The sequence below is a fragment of the Spinacia oleracea genome, chromosome 5, assembly GCF_020520425.1.
Source record: "Spinacia oleracea cultivar Varoflay chromosome 5, BTI_SOV_V1, whole genome shotgun sequence".
NCBI classification, from domain to species: domain Eukaryota; kingdom Viridiplantae; phylum Streptophyta; class Magnoliopsida; order Caryophyllales; family Amaranthaceae; genus Spinacia; species Spinacia oleracea.
The window spans coordinates 85,811,344-85,835,480 of record NC_079491.1 but is presented as its reverse complement, the minus strand read 5'-3'; the positions used below and the strand labels follow the sequence as shown (position 1 = coordinate 85,835,480).

Genomic DNA, 24,137 nt, shown 5'->3' with positions numbered 1-24,137 from the left:
GGAAAAAACGGATAGGAGTACAACATGTTTGATTGATCTCTCACGATAATTTAGGCAACTGCCTTATGTTCCTCATTGATTTGATTGCTAATTGAAGTGACCATATGATTTTGCTTAATTGATTCGAGTTTAAAATGTATTTGTAGGGTAAATTGTTAATATTTGATACGAAAATTGGATTAAAGGTCGTAATCGGGCGAGTTTTGTTCATGAATAAATTGTATCATATACGTTTCTTATTTGAAAACTTAATTATTGTACGATTGCTTATATGAATGCGACATATATGTTTTACTCTAGGTAGTTCATGAGTGTGTGTAGAGTAAAATTTTGTAAATATGTTATTTCATTAATTGAAACTTACTTATCCCCCAACTGTATTATATTGCATACCAAAATATTATAATTTTAGACTATTGTAATTAGAGATAAAAATGATACAAAATGTGCATTAGCAAACGTGAAAAGTGAAAACTGGAACAACATTTTAGAAAAGATGGAGTACAAATTATGGAGTAATTTAAGATAACGAATTAGAACTTTAAATCTTAATCGTATATGGATCAAGTTTATCCAAACTTATTTTAGATCATAAAATTAAGGTGATGTTTGTTTATAAAACCATACGCGAATATGTTATTCTTATACGTATCGCGGTAGATCATTCACAGTTAAAATCTCAATCTCTTAAAACTAAGACAAACAAAAACGGATAGAAGGAGAGCAATTATGTTTTATATAATGAGTATTACAGAATCCAAATTAATGTTGTCTCCCTCAATCTAGCGTTTAGTGATTCAACTTAACCCCCTCTTTTGGTTTCTTATGGGGTCTTTTTTTTTTAAAGTTTATGTATAATATCACTTTAATTTTACCTTTCAAAATGTATAAAATTATTAATTATCTTAAACGCGTATTTATCTAATTAGTTTTATGATTTCAAAGTAAAATCTTTTCGAAAACGCTCACCTAACCCAAACAACAAACTAATGTATATATGAAAAATCACTAATTATATCGATGGTGTTTTAACATGAATTTAGTACTTTTTCACAATTTTTGGGGATTTACCTTTTCACACACTATATGTTTCATTATCTTTGTTGATAAAAATAATTACATATTAAACCATCACTTTTCCATCCCGTCGTTAATTTATGGGTTTTGTAACTTTCAAGCAATAAATACTTATCTTTACCCTGATCCACATAATACAAATTATGGAGTAATAATGATAACTTATAACTTTAGTTCCTAATCTTATATAGATCAAGTTTATCTAAAATTATTTTAGATCATAAACTTAAGGTGATGTTTTTTTATAAACACATACACGAACATGTTATTCTTATACATATCGAGAATAGATCATTTACGGTTAAACAAAAATTGATAGAGGAAGTGCGATAAGTTTTGATATATAAGTATTGTAGACACTAAATATTGTCTCCCTCAATCTAGCATCCAATGATTTAACTTAACCCCGTATTTTTTGTTTTTAAGTGTCTTTTTTCAAGTTTATGTATAATGTCACTTTAATTTTACCTTTTAAAATATATAAAATCATTAATTATCTTTAAAGTGTATTTATATAATTTATTTTATGATGTCAAAGTAAAACCTTTCAGAAACGCTTACTAAACTAAATAACCAAAGAACATATATGTAAAAATCACTAATTATATCGATAGTGTTTTAAAAATGTACTTATTACTTTTTCGTAATTTTTAGGTGATTTACCTTTTCACATACTATATTTCTTATAATTTTTTTGATAAAAATATTTACATACTATACCACCACTTTTTCATCCTCTAATTTATTTATGATTCTTGCAACTTTTAACGTTTATGAAACGTTTACGAAATGATAGAATTGCAACATTTTTTTATTAATCTCAGCTAAGATAATTTTAGACAATTGATTTGATTGCTAAATTAAGTGACCATATGACTTTTTTAAATTGATTCGGGCTTAAAATGTATTGGTAGGGTTACTACTAAATGAGGCATATTTGCTGAATTATTAGAGCGCCATGTAGGAAATCTAATGATTTCGGCCAATGAAAAACAAGATTTCTAATTTATTATTGAATTAAAAAATTCGAGTGTCACGTAGATAAATAATTAGGTGTCACATATATATTTTAATTAATTAATTATTAATATGTACAACTCCATCCAAAATAAAATACTCTACTAATTAAAAATAAATCTAAAATAAAATTCATCCAAAATCAAACACTAATATAAAATAAAATTCCGGCCAAAGTCAAACACTGATCTAAAATCAAATTCAATCTAAACTCAAACACTAATCCAATATTAGAGCGACACATAGGAAATCTAATGCTTTTGACCAATGAAAAATAATATTTTGAATTAAAAAAGTTGAGTGCCACGTAGATAAATAATTAGGCGCCACGTAGATATTTTTATTAATTAATTATTAATATTACGCATATACAATTTCATCCAAAATCAAACACTCTAATAATTAAAAAATAAATCCAAAATGAAATTCAATCCAAAAAAAAAAAAAATCTAATCTAATATATAAATATAGCAGTTGGTATACATAAGAGTTTTATTTTAACTTAACAATTTAATAGAATTCATGCGTCGCACGGGCTAAAATCTAGTTGTTAATATTTGATACAAAAATTGGATTAAAGGCCGTAATCGGACGATTTTGGTTAATGAGTAGATTTGTACCCTCGCCCCCATAACTATCTTGATTTGTTATACAATAATTAGAGTCATTATCTCATACATATTTACGGGAGCCTTTGTATCAAACAATCCCTTATGATTTGTCGCTTGGTTGTCCCTAACCGAGATCTGTAAAAACGTTTAAAAGTTACGTATGTTGGCTTAAAAAATTATATCATATATTTTTCGTATTCGAAAACTTAATTATTGTTCGATTGCTTATATGAATACAACATACGAAGTATATGTTTACTATAGGTATTTCATGAGTGTGTATAGAGTAAATTTTGTAAATACGTGATTTCGTTAGTTGAAACTTACGTCTCCCTACTGAATTTATTTTTTCAAGACTTTATATTTATGGGTTAGTATATGTTCATATTTAATACACTAGTAGAAAAAACCTCAAGTGCTTTGAGCCAAGTACTTGGGTTTTAGAGAAACCCCAAGAACTTGATTGAAGCTAATAAAAAATTCGAGTAAGTGCTTGGGGTTATTTATTCACCCAAGCACAAAATTGAAAATTTTACAAGTGCTTGGGGTTTACCATTCACCCCAAGCACTTAGACCTCCCTTTTCACAACATCACATAGGTTAATTTGCAAAAATTTCCAACCCATTCCAATTTCATATCCCCGCCTTTTGTTCACACACCCTTCTTTCTCGGTTCTCGCTGCTTTGCTGCCCCAACACCGCCACCTGTGTGTCCTCCTCCTTTCCATAAGCAAAAGCAACCGCCTCATCTCCTCCCCTCTCCTGCGCGCATTTCCGCCGTCTCTGGCTCTCCTCCCATTGGCCACCTCAAGGTCTATGTTTTGAAATTTTGTTATTTCTCGCCAGTTTTGTTAATTTTGTTATGCAAATTTGATTTTTATCCCTCAAAAGTATCCATTAGTGGATTAACCACAAGTTAATTGTATTAACCACCATTAATTTTGTTAATAATTTTGCAATATTTGTTTCTTATATACTGTTAATGTTCGTTTCTTATATATACGAATTAGGGTTCTTCGTCAACTCAAAACTCGTCAGCTTCAATGGCGATGCAAGCTGGATTAGGCGTATCTCAACTTCTCTTGTTAGTCGGACCTGGTTATACCGGAATTGTTCTTGTCAAAAAACGACAATAATTTGGTAATGATTACTGTTCCTCTCTCTCATTCTGCAAAATTCACAAGTTCAAATTCAATGAAAAAAAAGCACCTAGAAATTGATTTAAATGATTCGTTAGCCTGGTTATAATTTGTCGATTTGTGGGTATGTTAATGGGTTGACAGCTTTTGTTTGTACAAATGTTGAGAACCCTCAATTGCTGGAGGTTTATTTTTGGTGCATATTATCATTTTCTTAATTACCCATTTCTATCTTCTCCAACTAAACACTAGGAAAAGGAGAAATTTCACAAGAAACTGGTGAAATTGGTGATACCCAGATTGTTGTCAGGTGCAGTTTTGGTCTTCGTTTTTGTTGGAAACCGTAATTATTTGATCGTTGAATCGCACTTTTTTACTTTCTTGTAGAATTATCCGCGAATTTCACTTATTTGACATTTGGAATCAACAAAATAGCGTCATTTGAGATGGATGATAGAAAAAGTAAGTGTATGCTGACTTATGTTTCATCATTAGTTGATTTTTGTTAAGATTATTGCACTTTCTTAAGTTCCTTTATCATTCATAATTGAGATTGGTGGTTTTCCGGTTTTCAAAGAGATCACTCTAATTGCTATTAATTGAGTTAATTTTCAGTACTGTATCAATTTCATGATCATGTTGTTTGGGTTTCCGCGGAGATTGTGAATTGGATAACGCTGTTGTCATTTTCTTGTGGTTCGCGTGTTTAATTGAGTATCCCTTTCATCAGAGATAATTGAGAGGTTTTGAGGGATATAGAGAGGGATGATGTGTGACTGACTGTTTGTAATGTTCGGGGGGGGGGGGGGGAGATAGAATTTGATTTTGATACAGACTGCGGATGTCAGAGTCAAACCTGTTAATTTTATGCCTGATTATGGTTAACCGTCTTAATCTAGTGTATAGGTTTAAGTTCAAGACGACACCCAGGATGTAGGGAATACTATCTTATCCTAGTGATGAATATGCAGATTGTTTGATTAAATTAAGATCTTAGAATGGGAGATTCATGGGAAGGGTGTCATGGGAGATCCTAGGCTGTGGCTGTTAAACTGTGATTTTAAATATATATTTACTCGTGCTTCTCAGGCTGTGGATCTTCGAAGTTGTTCCGATATTGCAGGTCCTAAGAAAACACATGTAAGTTTATTAAATTCCTATGGTGAAGTAGAGTTGAATTTTTAATAAGTAATTGATTTTAATGAGCCAACTTTCGTTGATATTAGGAGTGTCGCAGTTCATACCAAGCTGCCTTACCAGAAATCTTAGAGGTGATTAAATCTGCATGTAGCAGTCATGGGCTTCCCTTAGCCCAAACCTAGGTTCCATGCATCCAACAAGGGAAAGAAGGGTGCCGACACTCTGATGAAAACCTTTCCCGTTGTGTTTCAACAGTTGATTCAGCTTGCTTTGTTGCAAATCCTTGTATGCAAGACTCCACCAGGCTTGCTCGGAGCACCACCTATTTAAAAGACAAGGTGTTGCCGGGAAGGCATTTATGACGAATCAACCATGCTTCTCGGGTGATATAACAACTTATTCAAAGACAAAGTATCCTCTTTCACACCATGCAAGGATGTTTGGGATGTGTGCTTCTGTTGCTTTTCGCCTTAGATGTATCTACACTGGTAATGCCGACTTTGTTCTGGAATTCTTCCTGCCAACCAATTGTAGGGATCCTAGAGAACAAAAGAAAATGCTTACTTCCCTATCAATTATAATACAACGAGTTTGTAGGAGCTTAAGGGTCGTTAGTGACAAGGAGCTAGACCAAGACACTTTAATGCTGCGTAAGCCCCATCATCTCTTTATACTTAATTTTTAAATAACAGATTAAATAATTTCTCACTTGTTAATAAGCGACTGTTACTGATTAAAACTGATCCTTTACTGATTCTAAATGGGTTTTGCCAAATCAAAACTGAATTTTGTCGGTTATACTATTGTTTGTTAGTGAAAACTGAGTATTATTGTTCGAGTAGAACTGTAGAAGAGAACATAGCCTAACAAAGTGAATGTGATTCCAGATGATCCACTACAGACGAATAGATGTTAAAGGTGGAAGATACTGTGTCAGGTTCTTCTCCGGAAGAGTCGTGTGGGACTGCTTTCCAGGACAGAGAAAGAACTAGCGGTCTCCCAGTTCCTCAAGAAGATCAACCAATGGGGTGTCTTGCCATGGGAAATGTAAGTTTCTATGCCATTCTTGTTGTCTCGCTTTTGTTTTATTGTCTTATAACCATGTTAATGACAGTGGATAATCCAGTCCGCCGACAGTTAGAGAAAGTGACAGAGGTACACTGTATACATTTATCTATAATTGTTATTTGACAGTTTAACTCTGTGATTCAGTTTATCAGCTAGGTCTGACGTTTTGAATGAACATTTTGCAGCAAAGTATCTCATCTGCGAGAAATTATTTAGATAATGGTGGGATGTGGAGTGCTAGAGGTATGGATGATAGGGGTGCATCAAAATACAGTATGAGCATTACCATGTATCGTAGTGGAGCTAAAGGATATGGAAGACCAAGAACTTCTCCACCTGATCTCCCTTCCTTGATTTTCGATACAAGGATTGTTTATCTTGTCATGCCAGTAAGACCTTGTTATTAATAATTTTTATATTGAAGTTGACAATTTCGATAATACTTCAGTCTTTGCTTCTAATTGTTCCTCTCTGCACTCAGATTGTGCATGCAGTTACTAAGCTTATTATTGGTTTTGTTCTCTCTCTGTCTGTCGCTGATGGAATTCTAGGTGGTGTTATAAATCACAGACACCTTAGAGTTATCTCTTGATCCAGATTTGTTTGCTTATGAGTTGAGGCCAGCGCATCAGCAAGACTTCGAACCTCAGTAATCATCGCCACTACATCATTAAGCTTGTTAACTACAGACCCAACACCCTGTTTTTCAAGTGGAAAATGGATTAATCATGTGAGAAATCTTACATCTACACGTCATCTATTAAGAAGTGAAGTAATTTGTAAAGATACAGTCTAGAGTCTGAAGAGTACATACCACACCAGCAGCCCCTGTAGTAATGGCCATATGATCTGTAACGGCGCTTAAACCCGACGAGCACATGACTGGGATTGTAACCGCTCGGGAGATTTAGTATGCTGCTGCTAATGTGGGTGTTGCCTGAAACTATTGCAACTTGCGTTTAGTTATGGTCATTATTTTTGTTGCAGTGCAAGTTTTAAATGATAGGCGTTCATACCTTGTCAATTAAATCCAGAACTCCAGGCTTCGAAGGGGTTGAGTATTTCCCCCCTTCTGTTTGGATAACATCAGCGACCGTTACTGAGGACAAAAAAATTCCGTCTTATTTGTATTATGAATATAATTTTAATAAGAAAGAGTACATTTATCTATATTTTATTGTTTATTTTATCATTAAAGCTTTAATATTAATAATATAATTTTTTTTTCTTTTTTTTTTCGGATACAAGTGCTTGGGGTTTTCCTTAAAACCCAAGCACTTTACAAATTAAGTGCTTGGGGTTTTCCTTAAAATCTAAGCATTTTACATATCAAGTGCTTGGGGTTTCCCGTAAACCCCAAGCACTTGAAATCTTATCAAGTGCTTCACCTCCAAGTGATGGGGGCATAATCACCAGCACATGAGGGTATTTTCCCCCAAGCACTTGGCCTTTTCTCTACTAGTGATATATTATGAAATTTTAGTTTTAACTATAAACAATAAACCTTTTTTCATACTAAAATAATTCAAGCACCACTTTTTTTTACCACAAACGTCAAACCAATAACTTATCATGTATACAACTTATTAATATCAACTACTAACCCAAAAAACCAGATATGGGTTTTGACATGGAAACAAAAATATATGAATCTTCTTATTTGAGTTCATTACTCTTATTTATTTTATATATTTTAAATTTTCTTTCTCCTAAGTAACAAAACCCTCTACCAAGTAAAATAACTCAAAAAATTTCAACAAAAAAAAAATTAAAAATTACTCGTCGTACTAAATAATATAAAAATCTTACTAAAACAAAGCTTTTTTACTTCCTTTATATACTTGTATGTAATAGCCCGTAATAAAGTGAGTATAAAGGTTAAATGTTAATCAATGAATAGAATTCATTTTTTCATTTAATTTTGTGGTTTATTAAATGATGAGTCCTTTCAATTTGACATTATATTCAAGATAGACTGTCAGGACCAGCCCTGTGACTAAGAATTGTCTATCAAGTGAACTTGAATGTCAAAAGTGGAAAATGGTCCGTGGTCGGAAGTTTTCTATAAAGGTGGACGCATATAAAAAGCTAGACGACTAGAGTGCAAGATGACTAGTAGTTTTGTTTCTTGAACTATGTGGACATGACAATGTCGCAATCATTTGCATAGATACTTACTTGAGAAGATTAGTAACGGACAGACTTATGAAACTTTACTGTAAGAGATGTAAATCTTTCATAAGTAAATTTCATTACATTTATAGACACTAATCCTCAATACCTGAGTGATTTGAGATTACTTGTTTGACAACTGGCTACTTTGACGTTGTCAAGCGTCGCACCGTAAAAGGAGACTATAACGGCAACTCTCAGGTAATCACCTATCAAACGAAGTCCAACCTCAAGATCGCAAGATTGAGATTGTCCTCCCATAAATCGGGATGAGATGCCGAAAGTTTTACAAGGCCACTCGGAGAGCTAGAAACTGTAAAATGCATGGCCGTGCTGAGATGAATCATAGGCTATGATTATCTATTTATTTGATCAGTTGAACTCTGAAATCGAGAAATATCTCTAGACATAATAAGGATGACTAATCTTGCCTTATGTTCATGAGCAGGCATCAAGCGACAAAGGAATTAGGAAATGCACACTTGTCCCTAAGGAGAAGTGGGAGACTGAAGGAAATAATGCCCTTGGTCCAAGTCTGCATTCAATGCTAATTCTAATAAATGCAGTTCAGTATTAATTAACAAGTTAATAATTCAGTGAGATCAAGTAAACTGAATGCCTAGCTAGAGGCCGCTTTAGTTCATGTGGAATTAATAATATTAATACACAACTTACTCTTGACTGAACCCGTAGGGTCACACAAATAGTACGTGAACGGATCAAGTATTTAAGTGAATATATTATTCATTAAGTACTCCATTTATGATCATTTGGAAATGACAGATCTTGGTTCCAGTGGGAGCTGGAATCGTCAAAAGGCAAAGTAAAGAAATACTCTGGAAATGAAGATATTGCAGAAAACAAAAATATGGTTCATAACGAAAGTATAAATATTATCCAAGTCGTAGATGTTGCCGAAAACGGAAACATGGTTGGTATCGGAAAATATTATCGGAAATAGAAATATTGCCGGAATCGGAAATATTGTCGGAAATGGAAATATTACCGGAATCGAAAATATTGTCGGAAAAGGAAATTATTTCTGGAATCGGATATATTAACGAAAACGTAAATATTTGTTCGAAACGGAAATGGATCCCGGAATCGGAAAACGAATCGGAAGCTCGACGAGCGACAAGGCGGTAAGCGAGCCGACCCATCGCTCGACAAGCAAAAGGCCAAGCGCATAGCACTGAGCACGAAGCCCAGCGCCAGGGCCAACCAATGGGTCTGGAGCGTTGTGGGCCGCGAGCAGCAAGGCAAGGCAGCAGCAGCGAGCAGCCCGCCAAGCCACGAGCAGCAAGCCAAGGCAGCACTAGCCCTCCAAGGCCAGACTACAGCGCGCTGGGCCTTTGGCCAGCTGCGGCTGCGGTTGGGCCTAGGCAGGCACGCGCGCCAGCGTGGCCCATTGTGGCTGCGTTGGTTGCTTTGTCTTGGGCTCCAAGAAAAGTCCGATTACTTAGTTGCCAAGTAACTTTGGGATTAATTATTAGTTTTCCTAGTCCTACTAGAATTGGATTAATTAAGAGTTTAATTATTGTTTCAATTCTAATTGGATAAGAATTTCAATCCTACTAGGGTTGGTAATTCTTTTTCTAGTAAGGCTCAAACTCCTTATTTCCTACCCTATAAATATGAGGCTAGGCCCTCATAATTTCATACATCAAAACTATGTTCTTTACATACATTGTGTTCAAGGGAGAACATAATAGCCTAACCCGATTACACAAAACCTTAAGTAAAATCCTTGTTGGTTGAACCTAAGGCAGATCCGAACGTGTTGTGGACTTTATACGGAGGGGCAACATTTGTGGCTCTGAAGACTTGTTCTTGTTCGGTTCGGGAGCATTTAGGGAAGGCACGCATCACATTGTATGCAACCTAAATTATACTAATTGACTATGTGGCAATTAATTTGGATTCTGGCTTTATGGTTTTTCCGCATGACTTATAATATTGTATTATGCATAAACCTAACATGTACCTCCCCACAGACGGCGCCAAATGATGTGGGACTTTTTACCGGTGCTGAGGTGTCACCTTTCCACGGAGATATCAAGTATGCACTGGCAAGATCTGCTTACAACCTACAAAACAAGAATATTATCATAGGAATATTTCCTCTCATGCTTAAGTAAGTATTTGCTAGAGATAGAAAGTTTTTTAGAGAGAAGGTTGAGAAGAATAGGAATGTTAGGTGTGAATGAATTGTATGTCCTTTTAACTTGGGATTAGACTATTTATAAGGCTAGGGTTTTTGAGATTTGTTCCCAAAACCCAGCTACCTATTTGGCTAGCTTTCTTGGAGGGGATACATGTCCTTGTTAGATTTTCAGTAGAGGGCTTAGTGGGATTTCTTATAGTGGGCTTTTAGCTTTGTTTTATTTTTCTGATAGGTTTATTATGCGATTCTTGCTCTCTTGGAGCAAATGATACCTTGGCGTAGTTAGTGCCACGTGTCATGTTATGGGTGGTCCAAGCTGGATAAGTATCTTTATGCTACATCAAAAAATATGATTGGAAAAGTATTTTAATCAAAGTAGATAGATTATATTGTAGTGGTGGTCCCTAGAAGAAATTAGATATATTAAGTAATTAGTGTAGGGGTTTACAGTTAAATACATAACACGAAGCGGAATAACCCCAAAGCCGTGAAGCATGTATAAAATACAGATTAAGCATAACCCACGTTTGTAGCGTGTTTTCCCCTTAGTTCAACGAACTCGAACAAGAAATCTAAATGTGTTCCTCTACTTGGTTCACCGACACGTTCAGATCCCTCTTGAGATTGATGGCTTATATCTCCTTTAAGATTGTTTAGATTTTGGGATGAACACTCTAATGGAGGCACAGAGAGAATTAGGGTTCTCTATTGCATTAGGTTAGAATATGATATTAGGTTAAGTTAGAAAACATGTTGAATAGGTTATTAAAATAACCTATCAAGAAATATAGCCAACTGGCCAAAGCAATAGGCTTCGACCGGCCAACAGACACACGACCACATGCACACACATCGCAGCAAGCAGTTGGGTCGTGGGACGTAGCTGCTGTTGTTGTTGTTCATCCTTGCACGTGCGCCAAGGTAGCCAAGGCCATGGGCCAACGCTGCGTGCATGTGCGTTGTGCCCATGGGCCTTGCGCCTCGTGTGCTTGGCTCGTGGGTTTGCTTTTGTGTTTGCTATTAAATTATCCTTCGATAATTTATTTATCGTTTCGTACTTGACGATCCATTGTCGCATGATACAATTATTCATTTCTCCTAGCTTACGAATATGCACAACACGATATACGATTTTATGATCCAATGTTAAATCGTATAATTATATTTTCCGAACTAATATCCCGAAAAGATATTAAATGAATTTTCTATTCATTTTATCCGATCATTTGTTACATGCCAATGCTGTGACCTTATAGGTTCAGTCAAGAGTAAGATGTGAGCCTAATTAGGACTAGAACTCACTAATCGGAAGCATTGCTCCAGCCAGCTGTTCCGATCACTTGATCTCATTGAATTAATTATTCGTAATTAATCTGAACCTTTGGTACTAGAGTAATGCACATTGGGTGAAGGACACATTCCTTCAGCCGCCCACTTGTCATTTAATTTAGACAAGTGTGCATTCACATTCCTTTGTCACTTAGTGTTACTTGCTGAACATAAGGTAAGATCCAAGCCATCCTTATTAGGTCCAGAAGTGTTTCTCGGATTACTGAGTTCAACTGTTAAACTTTTACATAAGGTTAAGCCTTAACCATCCTGAGCAGCCATGCATTTTCACTAATATCTAACTCTCCTAGAGGGCTTGATACACAACAACACAATATCCTATCAAAGATAGGTGGACAATCCAGTCTTGTAATCTATGAATACTCACTTTAATTCATAGTACGCCCAACAACTTCCTTTATAGTCTCCTTTTACGGTGCGATGTTTAGCGAGCATCAAAGTGAACTAATCTTCAAACGAGCAATCATAATTACTCATGTTTTAAGGAATGGTTCTAATCACCATTAATGAGAACTACTTATGACATGACTTTTTAATCTCTTAAAAAAATGTCATGGTCAATCTGATACAAGATCCAATAAGTATTTATGCAAAAGATTTCTGACATAACATGTCCATCTAGTTCAAGAAACTGAACTATAAATCTACTTGCAATATAATCTTTATTAGTAATTGGTCGTCCAACCTTTCAATGACCTGGATTATGTATCCTTTGTGACTTCAATATTCAAGTTCACTTATGGGTGTTTCTTTGTCAAAGAATCCATCTTGATATCCCATTTGAATGTATTGAATCACTTGGACTTTATCATTCAATACTAAACCAAAATTAAATGAATATGAAATAAAGAATTTCATAAATATGAAATGGTTAAACCAATTGTTTTAAACACAGATCTAACAAATGTTCTAAAACAAAACTTAGAAAATCAAAGCCATTCTCCAACATGCTTGATTCCCATGGTTGCTACATGTGCGTTGTGCTTCACTTGTGACAACGGTTTAGTCAATGGATCCGCGAATCGTCAGCTCCAACCTTGTAAATCTCGATTTCTTTCCGTTCAGCGATAGATTTCTCGAAGTATGTGAAATTGCCCCATTACGTGCTTGGACTTCTGGTGGCTCCTAGGCTTCTTTTCCTGGGTAATGGCTCCACTATTATCACAATATAAATCCACTAGTTCCTTTATGGAGGGGACAACCCCAAGTTCTTCAATGAACTTCCGAATCCAAACAGGTTCCTTCAGTGCTTCTGAGGCAACAATGTACTCGACTTTAGTTCCAGCTTACTGCTCTACCATTAAAGCATAACACAAAACTAGACTGCGATCTGAAATCATCTTTATCGATTTGAAAGCTTGTGTCCGTATAGCCCTTAACAATCAACTCATATGTACCACCATAAACCAGAAATTGATCCTTTGTCCTTTTCAAGTACTTTAAGATATTCTTGGCAGCAGTTCAATGCGCCTCTCCTGGGTCTGACTGGTACCTTCTCGTTGCACTGAGTGCGAACGAAACATCTGGCCTTGTACAAAACATAGCATACATGATAGATCCAATAGCCGAAGCATACGGAATTCCACTCATATTTCTACGCTCATCAGATGCCTTGGGACACTAAGTCTTGCTTAGATATATGCCATGTGACATGGATAGATGACCTCTCTTGGCTTCCATCATAGTGAACCTAGATAGCACTTTGTCAATGTAAGTGCTTTGGCTTAGTCCAATCATCCTCTTAGATTTATCTCTATAGATATTGATGCCTAATATGTATTGTGCCTCTCCTAAGTCTTTCATTGAGAAGCACTTTCCAAGCTAAGTCTTTACAGACTCCAACATAGTAATGTAGTGTCCAATAAGTAGTATGACGTCAATATACAAGACTAGGAATGCAATTTTACTCCCACTGACTTTCTTGTATACACAAGATTCGTTCTGATTCTTGATGAAGCCAAATTTATTGACTGCTTCATCAAATCGTATATTCCAACTCCTTGATGCTTGCTTCAATCCATAAATGGATTTCTTAAGCTTGCACACCTTTCCTTAATTCTTTGGATCGACAAAATCCTCCGGTTGCGTCATAAACACAGTCTCTTCAAGAACACCATTCAAGAAGGAAGTTTGGACATCTATTTTCCATATTTCATAGTCATGAAATGCGGAAATTGCAAGGATTTTCCGAATAGACTTAAGCATTGCAACTGGAGAAAAGGTTTCATCGTAGTCAACGCCGTGAACTTGTCTGTAACCTTTTGCTACCAATCTAACTTTGTATATGTATATAATTCCATCTTTGTCTTTCTTTAATTTGAAGACCCATTTTCTTCCGATGGGTGTAAACCCATCCTGTAAATCAATAAGATCCTAGAGTGATTTTCCGACATGGAGTCTATTTCAGATTTCATGGCCTCTAACCTTTTTTTGAAGCTTGGGCTCGTCATAGCTTTCTTGTAGGACATAGGTTCATCACTATCTAATATGATAACTTCTAAGTTTTAAGTCAAGAGGACGCATTTCCATCTATCCGGCTGAACCTTAGTTTTATATGATCTACAAGGAGAAACAATGTCTTGAGGTACTACTCCCACTAGCTCTTCCAAAGGCCTTGGAGGTTCTTCATCTTGAACTGCTTCTAAAGAGTTCTTGATTCGTTGTTCGTCTCGAATCTCTTCGAGGTCTATTATTCTCCCACTTGTCAATTTGGAAATGTGATTTCTTTCCAAAAATACACCGTCACGAGCAAAGAATACTTTTTTCTCTGACTTTTTGTAGAAATAATACCCCTTAGTTTCTTTTGGATACCCAACAAATAAACATTTGTTAGATTTGGGTGCTAGCTTGTCCGAAATTAATATCTTGACATATGCTTCGCAACCCCAAATCTTTAGAAAATACAACCTTGGAAGTTTCCTAGTCCATAATTCATATGGAGTCTTTTTAACAGCTTTTGACGGAGCAAGATTCAGTGTGAGTACTATTGTTTGCATCGTATGTCCCTAAACTTATAAAGGAACTTTGGCTTGACCCATCATCGACCTGACCACATCTAGTAAGGTCTTATTTCTCTGTTCCGACACTCCATTCCATTGAGGTGTCCCCGGAGCAGTCAATTCAGAAAGAATATCGTATTCTTTTAGATGGTCATCAAACTCGTGGCTAAGATATTCACCTCCTCGATCTGATCATAGAGCTTTGATTTTCTTGTCATGTTGATCCTCTACTTCATTTTGAAATTCTCGGAATTTCTCAAACGATTCAGACTTGTTTTTCATTAAGTAAATATAGGCATATCTACTGAAATCGTCTGTAAATGTTATGAAATAGTTGAAATCACCTCTAGCTTTCGTACTCATAGGCCCACATACGTCCTTATGTATTAGCCCTAGTAGTTCGCTTGCTCTTTCTCCCACTTTTAAGAATGGTCGCTTTGCCATTTTGCCAAGTAAACAAGATTCGCATTGATAAATATTGTCTAAGTTGAATGATTCTAGAATGCCCTTTTTTTGTAGTCTTTCCATGCGATTTGTGTTTATGTGGCCTAATCGACAATGCCCATATATATGAGATTCGAATCACCAGTTTTAGCCTTTTTGGTATTTACGTTATAAGTTTGTTAGCTTGTATCTAGCACATATAGACCATTTTCTTGTTGTGCTGAACCATAAAACATTTCATTCAAAGAAAAAGAACAACTATTGTCTTTAAATTGTAAAATAAAACTTTTAGAATCCAAACTTGAAACGGAAATGATGTTTCTAGTGATACTAGGAATATAGTAACAATTTTCTAATTTCAAAACAAAACCACTTGGCAAAGATATAAAATAAGATCCTACGGCTAATGCAGCAATCAGTGCTCCATTTCCCACGCGTAGATCCATTTCGTCTTTATCAAGCTTTCTACTTCTCCTTAGTCCCTGTGAATTGGAACATAAGTGTGAGCCACAACCACTATCTAATACCCAAGAAGTAGAATTAGCAAGATTGCAATGTATAACATACATTCCTGAAGGAGAAGCAATGTTCCCGTTCTTCTCATCTTCCGTTCTCTTCAAGAAATCACTCTTCCAATGCCCCTTCTTCTTGCAATAGAAGCATTCAGAGTCGTGGGAGAACGAGTCACCTTCTTTTGTTTACCAGAACTGGTGACGTTGGGCTTAGGTGTGGGCATAGCCTTGCCCTTACCCTTCTTGCCCTTTCCCTTACAGGATTTCTTGAAGCCCTTTCCCTTACGCACCACAAGCATGTCTTGCTTATTCTCTTGTTTAAGTGTCTTTTCAGCGGTTTTCAGCATATCGTGAAGCTCAATAAGAGTTTTCTCCATATTGTTCATGTTGTAATTCAACTTGAACTGACCATATAAACTATGAAGTTTAATAAAGAATGATGTCAATGACAATCTCGTTAGAGATATCAGAATCTAGAGCCCGCATGTTCTCAAACAATCCAATCATCTTAAGAACAAGTGCGCTTACTGGTTCTCCTTTCTTGAGCTTTGTCTCAAGGATAATCCTCTGAGTCTTGATCGAATCTTTCGATTCTGGCCTGGTCCTGAAACATGTTCTTTAACTCCGAGATGATTTGATAACATGTTCATGGATTCAAGCATCACACATTTGGCATCCCTATTGGCCTAGATCCAACGGTTAAGGGCAGCTTGAGTTACCTCTGACCCAGCGGATTCTGGTAATTCTTCCACAAGGACATACTCCTTTTCCTCATGCATCTTAACTATTTACAAGTTCCTTTGCCAGTCGAGGAAGTTATTTCCATTCAACTTCTCTTTGTAGAGAATTGAACGAATATTAAATGAGTTATTGTTTGTTGCCATTGAGTACTACATTTGAATTGCATTTGCAATAAATAACCATTCATAATACTTTAATAACTTTAAAATAAAATCAATCACACAAGCATTAAAGTTATTAAACATTTCATTCATGCATAATAAAACATGGTCCATAATGAAGGAAACGATTCCAAGACCCTAAAAGTCTCTAAGTCTTAAGCATGTTTTGGCTTGTCTTAAGTCTTTTAAGATTCTAAATGCGGGTTCATAGAGGAAACCTCTCTTTCTCCTTCGTCTCCATGGAAAACATGCGTAAACAAGCTAAGAAGAACTCTAATGGTGGAAGCAAGAGAAAAGCAAAGATTCCGCAGGCAGTCTCGAAGATGACAGCAAAGGCTAAACCCCAGTAAAACCTTGACAAAACCCTGTAATGGCGGAATGCGATGACATTTCATTGCACTCGGATGAAAACCCAGATGATCAAGCGTTCGATTTGAATGAGATTTTGACACCAAAAGCAAGCCTGTGACATCTACAACAACAATCGCAGGTTAGAGGAGAATTTAATGCCTGGTTGAATGGCCTTCACAGTGGTAAGGATGCTCGTACCTGAAGGAAATAATGCCCTTGGTTAAAGTATGCATTTAATGGTAAGTCTAATAAATGCGGTTCAGTATTAATTATGCAAGTTAATAATTCAGTGAGATCAAGTGAACTGTATGCCTAGCTAGAGGCCGCTTCAGCTCAAGTGGGTTAATGATATTAATCCACAGCTTACTCTTGACTGAACCCGTAGGGTCACACAAATAGTACGTAAATGGATCAAGTATTTAATGGCATTAAATACTCCATCTATGGATATTCGGAATCGACGGATCTTGGTTTCAGTGGGAGCTGAGATCGTCAAAAGCAAATAAATGAATACTCCGGAAACGACGATATTGCCGGAAACGGAAATATGGATCGTATCGGAAATATAAATATTATCCAAGTCGTAGATGTTGCCGGAAACGGAAACATGGTACGTATCGGAAAATATTATCGGAAATGGAAATATTGCCGGAATCTGAAATATTGCCGGAAACGGAAATATTGTCGGAATCGGAAATATTATCGGAATCGGAAAATAATTCCGGAAATGGAAATATTAAATATTCGTTCGAAACGGAAATTAATTCCGGAATCGAAAATGTTAAATATTGTTCGTATCGGAAATGAATTCCGGAATCGGGAAATTAATCGGAAGCGCGTCGTACGAATTAGCATCAGACAAGCTTGCTAGACGAAGGCCCAGCGCAAAGCCAGGCCCACGTCCAGCAAGCATGGCGCGCCACACAAACCGCCCAAGGCTACGCCAGGCCCACCGCAAGGCAGGCCCAGCGCGCGCCTAGGCTGCGGCAGCTTCGTGGGCTTCGTAGCTCGCGTGGGCTTTGTAGCTCCGTGGGTTTTGCTCGGGCATGGCCTGCGCGCATGCGGGTCATGCTCGTGTGAGTGTTTGTGCTTCCGTACGAAACCTAAATCGTGTAGGATTCGTTTCATGATTAAATTCCTATTCCTAATGGATAAATTAATTAATAGAGTTTTAATTATATTCTAGTTAATTAATTCGTTTCCTAGTAGGATTTCAATACCTTTTCCATACCCTATAAATAGGTGATTAATGCTCACAATTTATAACGAGTTTCAAGTATTCAAAAGAGAGAATTTTTAAGCAAAAATTCAGTCACTTATTTGCCTCACATTAGCCGAAAATTATAGTACCTTAAGGACGATTCTAGTTAGTCAAACTTAAGGCGGATCCGGACGTGCTGTGGACTTTCTACGGAGGGACGACACTTAGAATCCTAAAGACTTGTTCTTGTTCGGTTCGGACGCAGCAAGGGAGCGCACACTACAAAGAATATGCACCCTAATTATGCTAATTGTTATGTGGCAATTAATTTGGATTCCTGGCTTTAATGGTTTTTCCGCATGATTTATATTCAGTTATATGTATCATAACCTAACAGTGGTATCACGAGCCTCTAATTAATTCCATAATAATTGCTTAACATGGTTAAATTTTACAAATTTGCAAGGAATTAAAAGGGGTGATTAATTTTCGTAATTGTAATTAATTGCAAATTTGCGTTTATTTAATTATATGTACGCAGTTTTTCGGCAGTTTCTTCGTTACTCAACGAAATCGAGTGATTTTTGTGTTGTCTATTCCGCATGTTAAAGGCATTCTAAAATTTTGACAAAAATTTTATTTTTCGGCCGAACGCAGGATTCCCAAATTCGAAGCCTAAGTATGACTTTTCGGGGGTTTTAGTTTTTCGAATGCAAAGTTTGTAATTTTAAGATGTTAAAATAAATATTTGCACTTCTTGTTGTTAAATCTTGAATTTTTAATTGACCTACTGTATATGTTTAACAAATTTGAATGCCTAAGCTTGTTAATTATACAACCTAATTTGTAATTGTAATTAATTTGTTGAAATTCAAATAATTTAGAATTGATTTGATTTTCATAATTAATTAACGATTTAATTAGGTATCCATGATTAAAAACCACCATAAAAATTGTTAATTTATGATAAATTTTAAATTTTTATGACCTAGATTTGAATCCATGATATTCGGAAATTAATTGATTAATAAATTTTCGATTTTTCGCCCTAAAATTATGAAATTAATATGATTTATTAATTTGTCATTAATTTTGAATTAAAAAGTTTTAATTTTTATGAAATTCGCTCATGATTGTTGCACGCACAAAGCAAAGGACGCTACGTGTTACCCTTAAGGGGTGTTGTATAGTGCGGGCACGTGACGACGAGCAAGGGAGCTCGTCGCCCGTGCGGTACGAATGCAACGAGCAACAAGCAAGGGGCGCGCACGCGAAGCAAGGGAGCTGGGCGTGTGTGGCTCGATGGGCGATGGGGCAAAGGGAAATACAGGTGCCAGGCGAGCAGTCGCGTGTGGGCAGCGAGCGTGCTGCGCCACAGCGCGCGCTGCTTCGCCCAGCGAGCAAGACAGTGGCGTTGTGCAATGCGGGCTGCGCGCAGCGTGGCCTTGCATGGCTGCGATGTGTGTGGCCTGCCCATACGTGCCTAGCGATCATTCGATGGGGCGCGCATGCCTCATGACTCGATGGGGATTGGGCGCAAGCCCAAGTGCCTCGTCGTGTTACGATTAATGCGTTTTGAATTTAATTTTGAATTTTCAGTTCGGAAACGATTTTAAAATTCGTAATTTAAATTGTTTTCTCGGAATTTAATTTTGAATAATCTAATTATTATAAATTCTAATTTATACTAATTATTTTATTAAAATTAAAACCTTGAATTAATTTAAATTCATTCATTTAATTCAACTGAAAATAAATTAAAAGGATTCAATTATAAATTTATATGAGCTTTAAATTTTAATTAAATTTGTATGTTTTCGGTTAGACTAGGAAATACATTTTTATGTTTAAAATTAGTAAAGCATGTAAATTTATTGGTTTAAGTGGGAGCGTTTTAGTCATAAACTCTTGATTAGGTCTACATTCCTTTAAGGTTAAAACAACTTGATTAGAATTAATAAGGATTGAATAATTGGTAGATTATTGGAAGCCTTGATTAATTGCTAAAAATGTTTATGTGATGCATAATATGTGGGCCATTCATGATAATGAATGGGTGAATGGTATATATTGTATATGTACTGTTTTGCAGGTTATTGAAAGTGCCTAGTATGGCCCAAATAGGATAGAAAATATGGTCTGCGTACCATTAATTTGAATGTAATATTGGTCTAATGCACCAAAGTTTTTTCAATTTAAATATGGTCTGCGTACCATCAAATAGTTGTAATTAGTTTAATTATAGCTGATCCTATTTGAAGAAAATGGCGCCTCCCATGGTGAAATTCAAGACGGAGTTTCCAATCCATTTTCAAGACGGACTTTGAAGTTGAAGCTTCAAGATAAAGTCGGGCCATCTTAGATCACATTTATATCTTATGCATGTTTTAAATTATTTATTGCTTTAAATATGTCTTAATTATGCATGAGATTGTGGCTTGATTATGTTGCATGATTAACGATTTTAGTTCACTTAAAATCTAACCAACATAGTAAGAGCCTTAAGTTCCAAACTTTAAAATTGAGTTAAAAGGTGCCATGCCAAAATAACACTTACTTAGATAACCTTTACATCAATCTTAGTAATAGTTTTCCGCCATAGCGAGGTGTTACTTATTGATTCTAAAGGGGTAAGGTACACAAATAATTGTGAGTACATGTTAGTTTTGGTGAAACTCAACGATATAAGTAAGGAGTACTTTTATGTCGTGGCAAATGCGATAGGTGTACCTAATAAGTTCTTAGACGTACCTATCAACCAAGAGTAGTTTCTAGACTATTAGCAAAGGCTTTGCTTACCTAAAATATTTTAGAATTGAGTCTAAATACATAATGTGCTTAATTCTTCAATGATTTAAGGATCTTGGAATCATTTTATTCACACCTGCACGAACACATAACTTGAATAAAATGTTTAATAAATGATAAATTATGCATGTTTGCTAGAATTTAAAGTTTATTAAAAGAAACTGTGAATGGTTATTTATTTGTTTGTTCTTTTCAATTGTAGTTTTAACTATGGCAAACAACAATTCATTTAACATCCGATCAATTCTCGAAAAGGAGAAGTTGAACGAGAAAAACTTCCTTGACTGGCAAAGGAACTTGCAAACAGTTCTAATGCAGGAAGAAGCGATGTCCGAAGCCGCTGGCGACGGGGTCACTCAGGCAGCCCTCAATCGTTGGATTGATGCCAACAAGAATGTAAAATGTCTAATGCTTGCAACCATGAGTGCAGATCTATAGAAAACGTTCATCAACTCAGATGCTTTCACGATCATCAATGAGTTAAAGAACATGTTCCAAGATCTGGCTCGAGTCGAAAGATTCGAGACTCATAGGCAAATTCTTGAGACCAAGCTTAAGAAAGGCGAGCCCGTAAGTCCACATGTTCTCAAAATGATTGGACTCATTGAGAATATGAGTCGGCTGGATCAGCAATTCTCTCGGGAAATGGCTGTAGACACCATCCTCCATTCTCTTCATAACGGGTATGATCAGTTCAAGCTGAACTACAGTATGAATAGTCTGGATAAAACGCTCACTGAGCTTCACGGTATGCTGAAGACCGCTGAAAAGACGCTCAAAAGTGATAAGCAAGATGTGCTTATGGTGCGTGGGGGCAAGTTCATGAAATCTGGCAAGAAGAGGAATGCTAAGAAAGGTGGCAACAAGGCCAGCCAGACTAAGCAACCAGGCGGCACCAAATCTGAAAAGAAGAAGGTGAGCCAACCCACTTCTGAATCTGAATGCTTCTACTGTAACAAGAAGGGGCATTGGAAGAGAGATTGCTTGAAGCTTAAGGAAGATCAGAAGAACAGAACAGTTGTTCCATTTTTCAGGTATTTTCGTTATAGACTGTATACTTGCTAATTCAACTTCTTGGGTATTAGATACTGGTTGTAGCTCACACTTATGTTCCAATTCGCAGGGACTAAGAAGAAGTAGAAGGTTAAGCAAGGGTGAAGTCGACCTACGAGTAGGAAATGGAGCACGGATTGTTGCATTAGCTGTAGGAACTTATTCTTTGTCGTTGCCCTCTGGGTTAGTTTTGGAACTGGAAGATTGTTTCCATGTTCCAAGTCTTACTAAAAACATCATTTCTGTTTCTTGCTTAGATGCTAAGGGATTTTCCTTTTCAATAAAAGACAATAGTTGTTTGTTTTATTTTAAAGAGATGTTTTATGGATCTGCTAGATTAGTCAATGGACTTTATTTATTAGATCGCGACAAACAAGTTTATAACATAAATACCAAAAAGGCCAAAAAGGATGATTCAGATCTCACCTATCTGTGGCATTGTCGATTAGGCCATATTAACTTGAAACGCATAGAAAGACTTCAAAAGGAAGGAATTCTAGAACCATTTGACTTAGAGGATTATGGTAAGTGCGAATCATGTTTACTTGGCAAAATGACAAAGCAACATTTCTCTAAAGTTGGAGAAAGAGAAAATGAACTATTGGGTTTAATCCATACAAATGTATGTGGACCAATGAGTACAAATGCTAGAGGTGGTTTCAGCTACTTTATCACTTTCACTGATGACTTCAGTAGATATGGTTATGTCTACCTGATGAAGCATAAGTTTGAATCCTTTGACAAATTCAAGGAATTTCAGAGTGAAGTAGAGAATCAATTAGGCAAGAATATTAAGGCACTACGGTCTGATAGAGGCGGTGAATATCTGAGCTATGAATTTGATGACCATCTGAAAGAATGTGGAATTCTGTCAGAATTGACTCCTCCTGGAACACCTCAATGGAACGGTGTGTCGGAACGGAGGAATAGAACCTTGCTAGACATGGTTAGATCAATGATGGGTCAGGCCGAACTTCCAATAGAATTTTGGGGACATGCACTAAATACAGCTGCACTCACTATAAATATAGCTCCGTCTAAAGCTGTTGAAAAGACTCCATATGAGTTATGGTTTGGAAAGCCTTCAAAAGTGTCTTTTCTTAAGATTTTGGGATGTGAAGTATACGTCAAACGATTAATTTCAGACAAACTTTATCCAAAATCTGACAAATGTATCCTTGTGGGCTATCCAAAGGAAACAAAGGGGTATTACTTCTACAATACATCTGAGAACAAGGTGTTTGTTGCTCGAGATGGTATCTTTTTGGTAAGAGATCACATTTCCAAAATGACAAGTGGGAGAAAAGTAGACCTCGAAGAAATTCGAGTCGAACAACAAACTCTAGAGAATGCTCAAGATGACATTCAGGATGAAACTCAGAGATCTTTAGAAGTATCTGGTGAGAATCAAGGACCATATAGAAATGTAACCCCGCGTAGATCGCAGAGATATAGATCTAAACCGGAAAGATACTTAGGTATTTTGACGAACGAGAGCTATGAAGTTCTATTACTTGAAAGTGATGAACCTGCAACTTACAAACAAGCTATGAGGAGCCCTAGCTCCAAGCAATGGCAAGAAGCCATGCAATCTGAATTAGACTCCATGTCTGAAAACCAAGTTTGGGATTTGGTCGATTTGCCAGATGGCTACCAAGCTATAGGAAGCAAATGGGTTTTCAAACTGAAAAAGGACAAAGATGGGAAACTTGAAGTTTTCAAAGATAGATTTGTTGCAAAAAGTTACAGGTAAGTCCACGGTGTGGATTACGATGAAACCTTTTCACCAGTTGCAATGCTAAAGTCTATTCGGATAATGTTAGCAATCGCTGCATATTACGATTACGAAATATGGCAGATGGATGTCAAAACCGCTTTCTTAAACGACGTTTTAACAGAAACTGTATTTATGACACAACCTGAGGGTTTTGAGGATCCAAAGAATGCTAAAAAGGTATGCAAGCTTAAGAAATCAATCTACGGATTGAAGCAAGCATCAAGGAGCTGGAATATACGTTTTGATGAAGCAGTCAGTGACTTTGGTTTCATCAAGAACGCAGACAAATCTTGTGTATACAAGATGGTCAGTAGGAGCAAAATTGATTTTCTAGTATTATATGTCGACGACA

At 36.3% G+C, this 24,137-nt stretch overlaps 1 protein-coding gene across 3 annotated transcripts; it reads left to right on the top strand.

Moving 5' to 3' along the window:
• Positions 1 to 3,729: 3,729 nt before the first annotated feature.
• LOC110794028 (ATP-dependent Clp protease proteolytic subunit-related protein 1, chloroplastic-like) lies at positions 3,730 to 7,150 on the top strand. Of its 3 annotated transcripts, none has more exons than XM_056828762.1 (6): positions 3,730 to 4,306; positions 4,934 to 4,984; positions 5,071 to 5,634; positions 5,872 to 6,031; positions 6,238 to 6,441; positions 6,534 to 7,150. In XM_056828762.1, the coding sequence occupies exons 4-6, from the start codon at positions 5,894 to 5,896 to the stop codon at positions 6,642 to 6,644; spliced, it is 453 nt and encodes a 150-aa protein (XP_056684740.1). In that variant the 5' UTR covers positions 3,730 to 4,306; positions 4,934 to 4,984; positions 5,071 to 5,634; positions 5,872 to 5,893; the 3' UTR covers positions 6,645 to 7,150. The 3 variants fall into 3 exon arrangements, with proteins under 3 accessions (XP_056684740.1, XP_056684739.1, XP_056684738.1); XM_056828761.1 differs by having other exon boundaries at positions 5,872 to 6,139; positions 6,604 to 7,150; XM_056828760.1 differs by having other exon boundaries at positions 5,872 to 6,139.
• The last annotated feature ends 16,987 nt before the right edge of the window (positions 7,151 to 24,137 follow it).

Excerpts from the sequence above, each read along its gene's own strand:
- LOC110794028 (XM_056828760.1), top strand. The coding sequence starts at position 5,894 with ATGTTAAAGGTGGAAGATACTGTGTCAGGTTCTTCTCCGGAAGAGTCG. Across the intron at positions 6,140-6,237 it reads AGTTAGAGAAAGTGACAGAG|CAAAGTATCTCATCTGCGAG; the intron begins GTACACTGTATA and ends AACATTTTGCAG. Across the intron at positions 6,442-6,533 it reads TTGTTTATCTTGTCATGCCA|ATTGTGCATGCAGTTACTAA; the intron begins GTAAGACCTTGT and ends CTCTGCACTCAG.